The 14,635-nt window shown below is 36.2% G+C and overlaps 1 protein-coding gene across 1 annotated transcript; it reads right to left on the bottom strand.

The window, feature by feature from the left end:
- Positions 1 to 8,447: 8,447 nt before the first annotated feature.
- On the bottom strand, positions 8,448 to 9,200 carry LOC138896274 (uncharacterized). The gene has a single exon (XM_070181070.1). The coding sequence runs from the start codon at positions 9,198 to 9,200 to the stop codon at positions 8,448 to 8,450; it is 753 nt and encodes a 250-aa protein (XP_070037171.1).
- Between the last annotated feature and the right edge of the window lie 5,435 nt (positions 9,201 to 14,635).

Below are 14,635 nucleotides of genomic sequence, written 5' to 3'. Positions count from 1 at the left end.
AGTTCGACCTCGGTTAGCTCGGTAAATTTGGTAAGCATCCGTATAGGCGTAGAAGGTGCAGTACCCAGGACGGTGGACCTGCACCATATCCCACCCAGTTGGGATTAATTCGATGTGATCGGGAAGGCCGAACTTGGACTTAAGCTCTCCCAATTCCTTCTCCATCATCAGTGATCGAAAGGCTCCAGGGTCAACATCAGGTGATTTGGATAAATTAGATCTAGTATCAGGGTTGCGAGGAATTATCTCATCCACCAACGGGAAACTTCCTTCCTCGGCGACGGTGGGAACATTCTCCTCGTGGGGAGGGAACACCATCGCGAAAGGGATAGCATCACTTCCCTCACTAGACTCAAAAGGCATGTTAGGCATGTTTTGAAAAGAGAGAGAGAAGTATCGAGCGATGAAGAACTGAGAGCAATACAAATCACTAGAATAGAGAGGAGAGGTTTTAAGCAAGGAAAGAGCAAGAGAGTAATATAGGGTTTCTAAACAACAAAAATCTCAAAACATCAAAATCGCACCCAAATACCTCTATTTATAAGGACCTTGGTACCAGGATTGAATACGGTTCATCATTACTAGCACCGGAACCAAACCGGCAGGATCAATCAGGGGTCACACGCGAAATGAAGCAACGCATCAGGAATATGTGTCATAATAACGCATGGAGTCATCCTAATTCATGGACAGCATAACTCCAACGAATAGACCGAGAAAATGGAAGCGTTTGAAATGAGAGGCCCACATAGGGCCACGTTGCCAGTTCGTCGCAATCACTATGACTAGCACAACTCGCTCGATTGTTTCGACCACAACAAACAAAATCCACTCATCGACCCCGCCTGAAACCGGTCTCAATAAGCGGAGGCATTAACTGCATGTGCCAAAATTTATATTTAGAATATTTGAGCCAAGATAGCATTAAGGGAAGAGTTCCCAAGTCGTCGTTCGTCTAAATGACCCAAGAAGCAGCGAAGTCTATAGTCGAAGAGTTAACGAGAGTCGTAGTCGAGGTGTCAACAATGGTCGAGGTCAAGGTCGAGTACCGTTGACATAGCTGTAATGACTAGCTTTCAAGATAGGATATTAAAGAGAATATTCTAGTGGATATTCTCTACACTTGTACTATTCGGGTATCTTAGAAACATGTCCCATATAAACAGAAAAAGAGACAATGATAGGGGACATGTGATATTCATTTGTAAAAAACACACTTTGACTTAAACATTTGGCTCTCACTTGCTAAGATACAAACACAATCTTTTCACTGAGATTCTTGTCCATACTTTTCCATCAGATCCGAGAATAACTTGAATATTCAAGAATTTGTCTATCATTCATCATTGTGAGGAGGAACATTCACTTATTCCTTCCTTTCCTGGGTGACCCATCCACTCTATTTACTTAAATGACATTTATTGTTATTCTTTACCATTAAATGCTAGTTTATTACATCTGGTTTCTAGAGTATTTATTGCATGTTATCTCTATTATTCGACCAGATCTACGTAATATATGTTGTTTCTTTAAAAACTCCATCTAGGGATATTATTGTTCTTTAAGATTAGCCTTTATTTCTACATTTAAGTATTTGAACCAAGTTCTATACTTTTTGGTCAAACAAAATGTCCCAAATAAGTTCTAACGCACCAATCTCTAGTCAATAATCATAAACTTATCAAAACTAGCCAAGCACATATAAAAATTAAAAATCCAAATAAATAAGGTTCTTTCTCTCCAAGAATTACATGCAAAGATCTCCTTCCATATTTTTAAGCGTGATAAGCAACATTAGATGCAAGACGGAAAGGAAATTTCATGCATGAGGTAGCAAACAAGGTGATATATATATATATATATATATATATATATATATATATATATATATATATATATATATATATATATATATATTTACATACAAGATTCCAAAAATCTAAGCAAAAAAAATCTTTTTCAATGGGTATGGTTAAAATTCATTGAAAACATATAGATGAGTCAATATATAAATTTTGAGGAAGATTGGAGGTGATCGATTGATTTGGTATCAAAATTCGTAGTTAAAATCGAGCCAAAAAATTCTTCTACGACACATGTATCAAACATGTATGACGCAGGTATCACACATAGGTATACATGGATATACATGTGATACACATTTGATACAAATATGATACATATGTGATACACAAATGATAAACATATTATTCTTTTCATGTTTCATCTTCTACTTCGAATTTTCAATTCAAACTACCTCAAAACTTCGCCAAATCATCCCAAAACTGAGATTCAAACTCATTATGATGTACCCAATCTATTCTAATAGCACCCACTCAAAAGAAAGCAAAAAATTGACTTTTTTTTTTGCTACAAATAGCTAATTGGCTAATATTGGTAACAATTGACTAATATTAGTAATATTTAATAAATTGTATGATTTTTATAATAAGCTGCTTATAATGGACATAACTGGTAGTTTTTCTTTATTTAGTAGGCTAAAATATTAAAACTCGTTCCATTTTGGAAAATAAGAAAAAAAAAACATTTGCCATATCTAAAGCAAAATGGACTAGAATAGGTTGAAGTATGTCCGTACTCCGTCCACAGTTTTAAGGGAAGTGTGATTTGGGTTTCAAACAATTGAACCAGGCTGTCCACAGTTTTTAACAATGACATTTTTATTTGTTTTCAAGGAATGTGGACTTGGTCTCCAAATTTTGGCCCTAACACTTGAGCTCAATGGTGGACCTATTCCACTATCAAAATTGGATCAAATCTTCTATTCTTTATGTTCTATATCGCATTTTCTAACTTAAAAACCTAATATATTATTGTTTGGATATGATAAACTACATAGAAATCATGCGGTAGTTGAAGAAGCCATGGCAATGATGTCACTAAATTCTGATGACAACATCATTTAGGCCAACTAAAAATAACCAAAGTCTTATTCTCCTCATTTCTTTCAATTAATTTTACAAAACATGGGTCCAATCCACGCATTCTGTACGTGTATTTGCATTCTTCCCTCTTACTTCTTTTTTATTGTTTTTCTTTTTTGGTTTTGTTTATACTAATTCCTTATATTCAACGAAGTAGAATTATTTTTTCCGTACGAAATGGAACTAGACAAACATGACTATTACCACAAATCTCTTTTAGTATCAATCGTCAACTATCAATGTCGTGACATAGAACTAAAATTATTCATCCAAAATTAATCTTCTTAACTAGCATTTTCTTTTTCTTATTCTAAACAGAAGACGAAACAAGTTTTATGACACTTTCCTTCTCCTTTTCAAGCAACCAAATGGTTACTTAGGTTTTACTAACTTCAAGTACTACCCAAGAGTTATGATTAAGATAGTAATAAGAGATATCGGATTCGAGTCTCATAAATGAAAAAAAAATTTGGTAGAATGAGCAACCTCTTTTAATAGGCTTTGTTCAATGAAATTTGAATTAATCGAACCTATACTAGATACGGAATAAAAAATAAGAAAAAACTTGAAGTGGCTCTTTCTAATTGGAAAAGGGGTGGGTACAAAAACGACAGAGATTCTGAAAGGTGTTGCAGTCGTTGGATTAACAAAGTGGCCAAAGAGGTTGCATCAAATACACCATCTACCCAACATTTCACGACAAGTGTTTCATACTTTTGTCAAAATAGTAGTAAGAAGATGGGCCAATCAATGTCCCCATCTCTAATCGCTTAGTGACAAGACTATTTCACGCTTCATGTATCCTTCTCGTTAATGAGTAAAAATTATTACTAACGGAATTCAAAATATAATGAAGTAAAACACTAAAGATTATTAGGTTGTGTCAAAAGGATTCAACGTCTATTATGTATACATAAATATAATTTTAATTTTATATATACAATATAATTTTTTGAAGAATAGGGTTCGAATGAACCCCTTACATCCCTAGTTCCGCCCATGATAACATGTAATATAAGAATATTATGTTCAATTGGTTAATTTGGAGAACACATTTTTTTTTGCCCTTTCACAATACGTGAGTTCGATATAATATGTACATTTAGGACCCATTTGGCAATAAATTTTGTCAAAATAAATTTGGGTTTTATTTGGCAAATATATGTTTAGCCATAAAATTTGTCTACATTTTGACAAAATCCCAAATCCCAAATCTCAAAACCAGCTCAAATTTTTTGGGCCAAAATATCATTATTACGTTTTTTAAAAATTGCCCTAAATTTTTGTATTTTATAAAAGAACTCATCATTTATTATTTTGTAACAATGTTGCTTCGTCTTCTCGGTCACCTAATAATGTATCATGTAGTTCATTATAAAAATAATAATTTTGTATCAAATTTATTTATGTTTAGGACTATGGTTTGCGTTAATATAATGAATGTTATTGATAATGGTATTGTTGGATATTTGTGATAGTTTTTAGAACTTGTGTGCATAAGTCATGTTTCATATTTTTCCAAAATAAAATTGGAAAATATGTTTTGAAAACTGATGTCCAAACACATTTTCATCTTCAAACCAAATTTCACCAAAATTAAATTTTTTAGAACAAATTTGAAAATATATGGTCAAACACTAGCTTAGTAGTTTGAGGCGTGTTAGTTGGAGAATTTTCACTTAATCCAAAAAGTACTAATTCGGTTTGTTGCCTCTAGTTGTTAGCCGAGGCTAAAGTCCATAGACTTTAATAGGCATAGAGTACTTTTACAAATTACGATGTTGCAAATAAAGTAAACGCTATATTCACGTTTATTTTCTTTTTCAAATTGACATTCAATTGTTTCAAACTTTAGAAAAAGCAAAAGAAGAGTGCATTTTTGACGCAAATCTTGTCCATTTAGTTCCTTTTCGTTACTTTTAAGGACTAGCCGTGGGTAATATAATTTCATCTTCCAAATGATTCTGTTTTTCTTATTTTTCTTCTTCTTTTGTAGCTTTATGTGTCCCTCATGAAAATTCATCTAGAAATAATGATCGAGAATAACATGCCTAATATAATCACATAAGTAGAGTTTGAGGAAAGTACTTAGTGTGTATGCAGACCTTACTTCTCACTTGTGAAGGTAGAGAGGTTATTTCCGATAGACTATAATTATCGGCCCAACGAAGGCATAATCACAACAATTTTGGAAAAAACATACGGTAGTGAAGAAGCCATGAAAAGAGAAGCAGTAACCATCGCCAGAAAAATAAGAAAATCGAAGCAAAAAAATAATATGCAATAATAATAATCTAAAAATAGGAAATACGAGAATAACAGTACTACATGTATGGAAAAGCAATATAGGTATGAAAATAAATACGCTCGATTACTTACTAACCTACAATCCTAATCCCCGACGTCCACACCCTCCTATCTAGGGTCATGTCCTCGATCGGTAAGCTGAAAATGTGTCATGTCCTATTTAATCACCTTTCTCCAATATGTCTTCGGCCTATTTCTACCTCTCCTAAGTTACCATAGTCAACCTCTCACACTTCCTCATTGGGGCATCTGTGCATCTCCTCTTCATATTTCCGAATCATCTTAGTCTTGCTTCCCGTATCTTATTTCGCAACTCAAAATTCATATGCATTAAAAATGAAACAAAAACACAGCGTATTTGGTCTTTCGATACAATGATCATATAATTTAATTTGGTATTTTTTTTATGATTGGATTAAAGTAAATAGAAAAAGAGGAGTAATAATTATTTGCATTATTTTGGTAATAACCTGTAAAATTATCATTAACAACAAACTTTATACATCTCAAGAGCATCTAGTGTCATTAGCCACCTTCTATGAAGGGTTCTATGACCATCCAAAACCTCAAATTATCAAGGAAACCTCAAACTAATTACATAGCTTTTGAATCAAACTATAACATCTACTAGCTTTTTTTGAATGTTGCATTAATCCTATCCTTTCTCTTATCTCCTTCTGAATCTGTGCTATAGCAAAATTTTGTATTTCTAAAAATCGTCAAGTTTCGTGTTTGCCATGTATGGTAAATCATCGCACCTCATATTGCTGCCATCACCTCTTTCTTGAATTGCCTCCGATGTCTTCTTTTATCCATTGAATACATTGCATCACTCATTTCTTCTGTATTGGTATCCCTGTCCAAGTCGACAGTGCATTGCTTACTTCTGTGATCCATCTACATTCAACAAACAAATGGTTTTGAGTTTCCCTGAGTCCTTCCTCACATAAGCAACAACTATCACTTGCTACTTGTATATTGAGCATGTGTAGTCTTTCCTTTATAAGTAGCTTCTCCTGGACTACAATCCACACAATAACTCTCTGTCTTGGCAGCATTAGTGAGCTCCAAATAAGGTCAGCTTCTTTAACTCTTACTAGGCTCCCCTTTAAAGCATTATAACTTCTAGATACTGAGTACACTCCATTATCAGTCAATTGGTACACTCCTCTATGATACCAGTTTATCATTTGTGTTTTCAAAGCATTCGATTTCTTCCAATACCAGCTACAGTCTGTTGGTGGCATGTGCTCCCATATGTTGCCTCTGTATTTTATATAAACTCCATGTACCAATTTTACCTATAACAGGTCCTGTTTATCAGCTAACTGCCATAACAATTTCCCTACTGATGCATTATTCCACTCCCTGCAACTCTTTCAGATTACAGGCTTTCTCCCAGGATACCAGAGCTAACTTCCTCTTCTCCTCAGAGCTCCTCCACAGGTAGTCCCTTCACTTCTTATCTACCCTTTTTAGCACACTCTGGGGTAATATAAACACATCACCCCAAAAATTATATATTGAAAACAGCAGTGCATTGATTATTTGTAATCTACCAGCATATGATAATTATATGGAGTATGCATTTTTTTTTCCTGTCAGTGATTTTATCCACCAACTGGTGACATTCCATCTTGCTCCATTTTTTGAAAATAGTGGCAATCCTAGATACCTCATAGGCAGACTTCCTAAAGAGAACCCTATTTTGTTCAGTATACTCTGCTTGACCTCCTCATCTACACCAACAATAAAGATACTAGACTTATCCAGATTGGCAATTAGGCTTGATACTTTACTGAAATGTTGCAATGCTTCCATAACCCTAGAAATTGATTTCATATCTCTTTTGCAAAATATCATCAAATCATTAGCAAAAATTAAGTTAGTTAGCTTAGTGCTCTTGTACATTGGATGGAATTCGAAGTATGGCAAATCACTCATTCTCCTTAGAGTTCTTGATAGGTACTCCATAACTAGGACAAACAACAAAGGTGACATGAGATCACCTTGCCTAAGTCCTCTTCTTCCTTCAAAATACCCATACCCCTCACCATTGATCTTAATAAAGAACTTAGTTAATGAAACACAAGTCATTACCATCTGGAAAAAAGAGACTGGAAAACCATAATCCCTTAGAACTTCTTCTAAGAACTCCCAGTTTACCATGTCATAGGCTTTCATTAAGTCAATCTTCATTAGGCACCTAGGTGAGGTTTTCCTATTATAGTGCCTGAGTAGGTCATGACATATCAATATTTTGTGTATTAGGGATCTACCTTCTACAAATGATGTTTGATTTTCAGCCACTACTTGTACAATAGCCTTCTTGAGTCTAGCACATATCATTTTGGAGATGCATTATTACAACACACTGCATCAGCTTATGGGCCTAAATTGGCTGGCATACTGTGGTGCAAGGACTTTAGGAATCAGGGATATAATAGTAGTGTTAAGCTATTGTAACAACTTACCGTTTTCAAAATATTCTAAGACTTTTCTGTTTACATCCTGTCCAATTACATTCCAGACAGCTTTGAAAAAATCACTTCCATAGCCATCTGGTCCAGGGCGTTTTGTGTTGCCAGTGCTGAACATTGCTTGCTTCACTTCCTTTCCTGAATAACTCCTTACCAATTCCATTTGATAGCCAATGGATAACATGCAGCCATATCTCATAACACTTGGCCAAGATTTGCCTCTATGCCTTTCCTTTTTCCCCAAAAGTTCTTCATAGTATTCTACAAACACCTTTGCAATCTCATCTTACTCTGTATGTAATCTGTCATTCTTGTCTTTCAATTGAGTAATAGCCTATTATAGCCTCCTATGTTTAATTACGGAGAAAAAATACCTGGTATTATCATCTCCTAGCTTAATCCATGATACTTTGTTCCTTTGTTGTAAAAACACTTCAGTTAGATAGAAAGATCTCCTGAATTTCTGGTGCAATTCTCTTTCCTTCTGCTGCAATTCTACATTATTTGGATTGCTATGCATCTACTGTTGTATGATAGCTAATGCTGCTATGCCCTCATTGGCTTCAGATATAATGTTCCTAAAGTGTTGTCCATTAAGTTGTCTCATCTTCCCTTTCAACCCCTTGAGTTTCTTTACTACTTTAAACATTTCACAGCCTTCCACCTCCTGTTCCCACCCTTCCTTGATAATGCTATTGAACTATGGGTGTGTGGACTACACATTGCAGTATTTGAAAGGCCTTCTTGCTCTCCTAGGTGTGCTGATTTGTGCTATCTTCATTGGACTATGGTCACTGATTCCTTCTATTAGGAAAGTGGCATTGAAATCTGGCATCTGATTTAACCATTTATTATTGATAAATACCCAATCAATTTTGGAGAACGTCTTATTATCCCCTTGCTTATCATTCCATGTATATCTGCTTCCCTGATGAGGCAATTCTATCCATCCACATACTTTCACACATCCCTGAAAATCCACTACCTCTGCTAAGCTAACTGGATTCCCTCCTACTCTGTCATCAATATTCAAAACTACATTGAAGTCTCCGATTATCACCCAAGGTCTTTGGTTCCCCTGCCTATATTCTCCACTTAACTCCACAAAGTTCTCCTTTCCTCCTTGATATTGTGAGCATACACCATGGTTAGTAAAAATTCCTTCTGGATAGGTGATACTATGGACTTGACAAGTAAGTGCTTGAGCTGTACCACTTATTATATTCACTTGGAAGTAATTTGGTCTCCAAGTTATCCATACTCGGCCAATATAATGGTAGTCAAGATTATTTATGTATTGCCATCCTCCGAACATATTATTTGCCATTCTTTCAATATTTTTCATCTTTATTTTTGTTTCAAGTAAACCTACTAATCCTACATTTTCTCTACTGCATAGGAGCCTTACTTCCTTTTGCTTGTTAAGGGCATTCAATCTCCTAATATTCCAACTCAACATATTATCCATTTCCAGAGAGAGGTACAGTCTTACCTCCTCTATTTTAACTTGGTTTGCTATGTATTTGTCTATTTAGTTCTAGCTTATCCAGAGCTTAAAATGAGTTTTTTTACAGAGTCTCTTATTGTTGCTACCTCCTAGTTTGTTTGTTTGTATTCTGACGTGTTACCCATCCTTCCTTGTTCTTTCCATTTTCCCCTTTCCCATTAGGTTCCTTCACTACTTGAACCCGAGTCTTCTTCCCTCCCAGTTCTGTCTCTACTTGTGTCTTCACCATTTTGCTTTTTTCCTGCTCTTTTTGTTGTACAAGAGCTTGTGTCCCTTTTTTCTTTCTACAATCTTCCTCATTGTGTCCATACTTGTGAAAATATTTGCATAGTATTGGCTTCCAATCATAATTGATTTTCTGTTCAATCAACATTCCTTTTTCATTCCTAAAAAATACCTTATCAGGCAATTTGGTATCCACCTCTACTTCAATCAATAACCTTGCAAAATTCAAACTTACCTTCTTCTCAGTATTTTGGTCCACCATTAATGATTTTCTAATTAAACTACCAATCTTACTAAGTCCTTTTGGACTCCAATACTTGAAGTCCAACCCTGGTAGTTTTACCCATATTGGGACAATGTAGAGTTCCTTCCTTGTGAATTTCATATCCGGATTCCAAGCCATCACTATAAAAGTCTCATTATCAAAATGGTAAATCCCCCTTTGTATTGCTTCATTCTTTCCATTCACTGAATCAAATCGCACTAAAATGATTCCATTCTTCAATTTCCATTCATTGAATCAAATCGCACTAAAATGATTCCATTCTTCATCATTGATACCTTATTAATTCCAAGCTTTCCCCATAATCTTTGTATGTATCCATTCAGAACAGAGAAGGGAGGATGAGCCCCCAGCACATAACAAACAATAGCATTCTTCCAATACTCAGAACTAATGTGCAATTTCACAAATAGGTGATTCACCAATTACTGTAGGTGAAACAAATTCCAATTTGAAACCAGCATTAGATACCTTCGAGATGTTAAAATTGTGCCAAATTGATGCCCTTGTTTCATTTTCAGCTTCAACTTCTACTTCATCAGCCCATGACATTCTGCCTTTGCTACTCGATGTCTGTATCATCTCCTTCCAGTCCAATTGTAGTGGAGTTTCTACTGTTTCATCAATGTTCGTTTTTACTGTTTCATCAATTTTAGTTGGTGTTTTTTCCCCAATTTGCTACTTGGTTCCACAACTAATTTTGCTTGGTATCCCTTCTTTTTTGTTGCGCGAGGCCATACGCATTCGATTCCTGTGCCATTACTGCCTTTGTAAGCACGTAATTTTTGACTCGCGCAACTTTTAAAAGTAGTATTTTAAAAATATTTATTTATTTTCATTTTAATAGGATTTCAGTCAGCTTTTAGTTTTAATTTTAAAACATAAGTTTTAAAAATACAAAAATAGTTTTATAATATTTCTTTTCTTATTATATATATATATATATATATATACACACACACACACACATTAGCTTATTAGTATTTTATAATATTTATAACACTTAAAAAATACCAAAAATATTTTTATTTTAATATATAGATCACAAAAATCTTATTTTATTCAATAAGAAAGAATTAAGTTTGGGCCAATTGGGAGCTCATTTCGAATTTTAGTGGCCCAGCAAGACAAAGGCCCATTCTTCCCAATCTCTTTTAGCCCAAACCTTTTCTCACCCATAAAACCCCTCTTTAATCATAGCCATCGATCTACTTTCATCCAATGGCCAAGATTCTTTCCCCAAACCATATAAAACCCATATTTTCACAAAACCTAAGGGAGGTCTTAATTTTTCGAACGGCTTCTCACTCCCAAAAATCCAATTACATTATGTATCTCTATCTTCCTCAAAAAGAGGAAAAAATTCCAAAAGCTTCTGCCACCACCCTCTCATTTTCTCAACCCAACAACACTCAGCCACACACACACGCAGATACAGTAGAGGGGAAACAGACGAGTAATGGAGGCCACCATTTTTATCTCCGAAATCTTACATTGAAGCTCTGTGCTCGAAGTCGAGGTCGCCGACAGGTTTTCAATTCGGGATCACCAGTGCGATTCCGGTCTTAAGTTCGAGTTCCTGTTTCAGTTGGGGTTTTTCGGTCCGGGTTTCCACTCATATACAGCTACTGTAATTGAAAAGATGTCACTCTTTGAGGTCAATTTCTTTCTCTGATAATTTTCCTCTCTATTAATCTCCGATGATTATGAATGCCGTGTGATTATTCTGTTGTTTGTCTAAAACTTTCTTAATTTGGTTTATTTATGTTAAAGTTTCCGTTGATGCATTATTTGGGAGCATACATGAATTAATTAGTTTATGAAAATGTGGCTGCAAATGTTTGGATTTTCATTGATTACGATCTGTTTGGTTAAGCCATGACAATGTTTGGATTTAAAAGCAAAAGAGAGGTTTTGGTTTCTTGAGACAAATTGTTCGTGGCAGAGAACTCAAAATTAAATGATTCGAGCTTTGGTTAATTTCTGTTATTTTTTTTTACCTTGATCGTGATTATGTGTACAGTTCCCGTGGTATAGTCATGATACGTAATCCCAAATTCGAGTATGCGTTTCACGTGACTCGACCTCAACTTCAAACAATAATAATAAAAATAAATATATCGTAAATCGCGGGTGCATTTCATGTGGCACGGTTTGCAACGTGTACCAAAATAGCGAGTGCGTGACATCGTGACTTGTTCAAACAAATTCCATACATATTAAAAGCGGTTTAGAAGATAAAAATGTAATAGGTTTTAAAATATGTATTAAATCAGATAATTAGGCCAATTATTAATAGTTGAGCGACCGTGCTAAAACCACGGAACTCGGGAGTGCCTTACACCTTCTCCCGGGTTAACAAAATTCCTTACCCGGTCTTCTGTGTTCGCAGACCGTAAAAATAGAGTCAATTTCCTCGATTTGGGATTTAAAATAAACCGGTGACTTGGGATACCATAAATTATTCCAAGTGGCGACTCTGAAATCAATAAATAATCCCATTTCGATTAATGTCACTTAAATTGGGAAAACTCTCTTATCCCTCCCCCTCGGAAAAAAGGAGGTATGACAGCTCTGGCAACTCTGCTGGGGATAAGAACCCAGAATATCGGGTTCAGGGTTCAGAATTTGAGCTTAGAATAGCTGTTATGATTGGCTTTCATGATTGTCTTATTTTTACGTGTTTAAGCCTAATGTGCTAAATGCTATTTTTTACCGCTTTGATATTGTGTGAATTGTATATAAACTGCTACGAAACCCTTCTTCTCTCTGAGTCTTCTAAATCTTCTAGGAAGCGTGCGCTTCGCGTGACTTCTTTTCTGTTAGAGTCATACCCTAATTTTAGAACGAGGTTCGGACAAGTTGCAAAGCCGGTGAAGCTTCTATATTCTCGGTACGCTGCCTCCCCGGCTCGAGTTATATGCTCGGGTAAGCCAGGTCTAGAACAATACACCCAGAATTTAAACTTAGAATAACACCTCATGCCGGATCCCTAGTAGGTATGTTTGCTTGCATCACGTGTATTTGACTTAGGGGACTCAACACAGGGGTTGGGTCCGTCTAGGATAGGTGTACCCAAAATTAAAGGACCATCCTGATGCATTCTTTACGTACTACTTGTGCATTAATTTGCTTGGCTTGTATAGAAGAACCAAAGAGTGAGGTAGGATAGAAAAATGCCTGGTTTTGATAATTCCGGTATTCAAAAATCCCGTTACTCTGTCGAAATTTTAAGAATAAAGAGAGAAAAGCATTTCAAAATAAATCATATTTGTCTGTGCATCGAAATTGACCGAACTACGCGGGTTTGATTCTTACCGGATGTGAGATACGTAGGCAACCCTCATCGGGTCCGGCCCCGTTTTTGTAAAAATAACCAAAAAATGCGTCATTTTGTCATAAATAAATTTAGGGGATGCCATTTTCTTTCCAAATAGCCAGAAACGTCCCGACGTGACGCCGAAAGGCTTGTTTTGCAAAAATAGCCACCTATGGCTCTTTTCCTAATTTTAACCACTTAGCAAGCATAGTTTTAAAATTTTCATTTCTGAAGGGCTGAAGGGCCGTATTTGCAAAGGTGGCCTTGAGTTGTTTGAGTTTTATTTTGCAAAAAAATAATCTTTCTTTTGGGGTCAAAAATCAAAAAAGAAAAATCAAAAATCACTTGTTTTTAACCAGTCTCCTTAAATTAAAATGTGCAGGATGAGCACTGTTGAAAATATACCTTTTTGAGTCGTAAACGAGATTCCCCTAGGACTCCACATGTGGTGGAACAACCTGGGGGAGGTCGCCAAGCGTTCTGTGACAAAGGTTTTAGGTGGGCTCACTAGTCTTCTGGAGATTAAACCAAGGGTTGATATAATCGAAGCTTTGATACCGTTTTGGGACCCGACACACAATGTTTTTCACTTCTCTGATTTCGAGTTGACCCCTACACTAGAGGAGATAGCGGGTTATGCTAGTTTTGAAGGGAAGCTAAGGCATCAATATCCAGTAGCACCAAGAACTGTAACCCCTCATAAGTTTTTGGACCTCTTGAGTATTAGCCGGTAGGTTAAAGATGAAAATTTAGCCAGAGGATTCTGCACATTCCGTTTCTTATACAGCCGGTATGGGGACCCCCACGGATTTGAGGCTCCGGACATTGGTTTGAATCATCAGGGAAATAAAGACAAATGGGAAACACGCAGGGGTTTGGCCTTTGTGGTGGCATTTTTAGGCACTCTGATATGCCCAATACCGACGATTCTCGCAGAAATTTACCGAGCTTTAACCGCTTGTCGAGCCCGGACAAAGTTTTTTGAGGGTTGCAACTTGCTTTTACAAATGTGGTTGGTAGAACATCTTTGTCATCGCCCAGGTTACATGAACTATGGTCTGACCGGACTCAATTACATCGAAGAATATGAAAACCGAGTAAACGGTCATGAGTTGCCAGAAGGTACTGAGGCATGGTTTGCGTATTTGGGTTCTTTAAACGCAAATCGAATTGAGTGGACTTTTGGTTAGCTCCCGGTCGATGAAGTTATTTACATGTCCGCCGGGGTGTACTTTCTTTTATTAATGGGTCTTCGGAGTATTCAGCCATATGCCCCGCATCGGGTCCTATGTCAATTGGGCAGATACCAAACGGTCCCCTATGACGAAAATTTGAGTCCACAGGTTATTTAACTATGCCCAAAAGCCACATTTCCAGAAGAAAGGGTTCGCCAGATTTGGCACCAATGTAGGTTCCTGGAACCACAGACTCAAGTACGAGATTTGTCCATGGGTGAAGTAGGATCCAACTACGCCACATGGTATGGTAAAAGAATTCGGGTCGATCAAGAGCCAGAACAGCCCGCCAAAAGGCCCCATGTCCAATAATTCACCGATGGAGCACGAGAAC

This window comes from Nicotiana tomentosiformis, chromosome 7 (genome assembly GCF_000390325.3).
Source record: "Nicotiana tomentosiformis chromosome 7, ASM39032v3, whole genome shotgun sequence".
Taxonomy (NCBI): domain Eukaryota; kingdom Viridiplantae; phylum Streptophyta; class Magnoliopsida; order Solanales; family Solanaceae; genus Nicotiana; species Nicotiana tomentosiformis.
The sequence above is the reverse complement of the archived record's forward strand: the minus strand, read 5'-3'. Positions and strand labels throughout refer to the sequence as shown.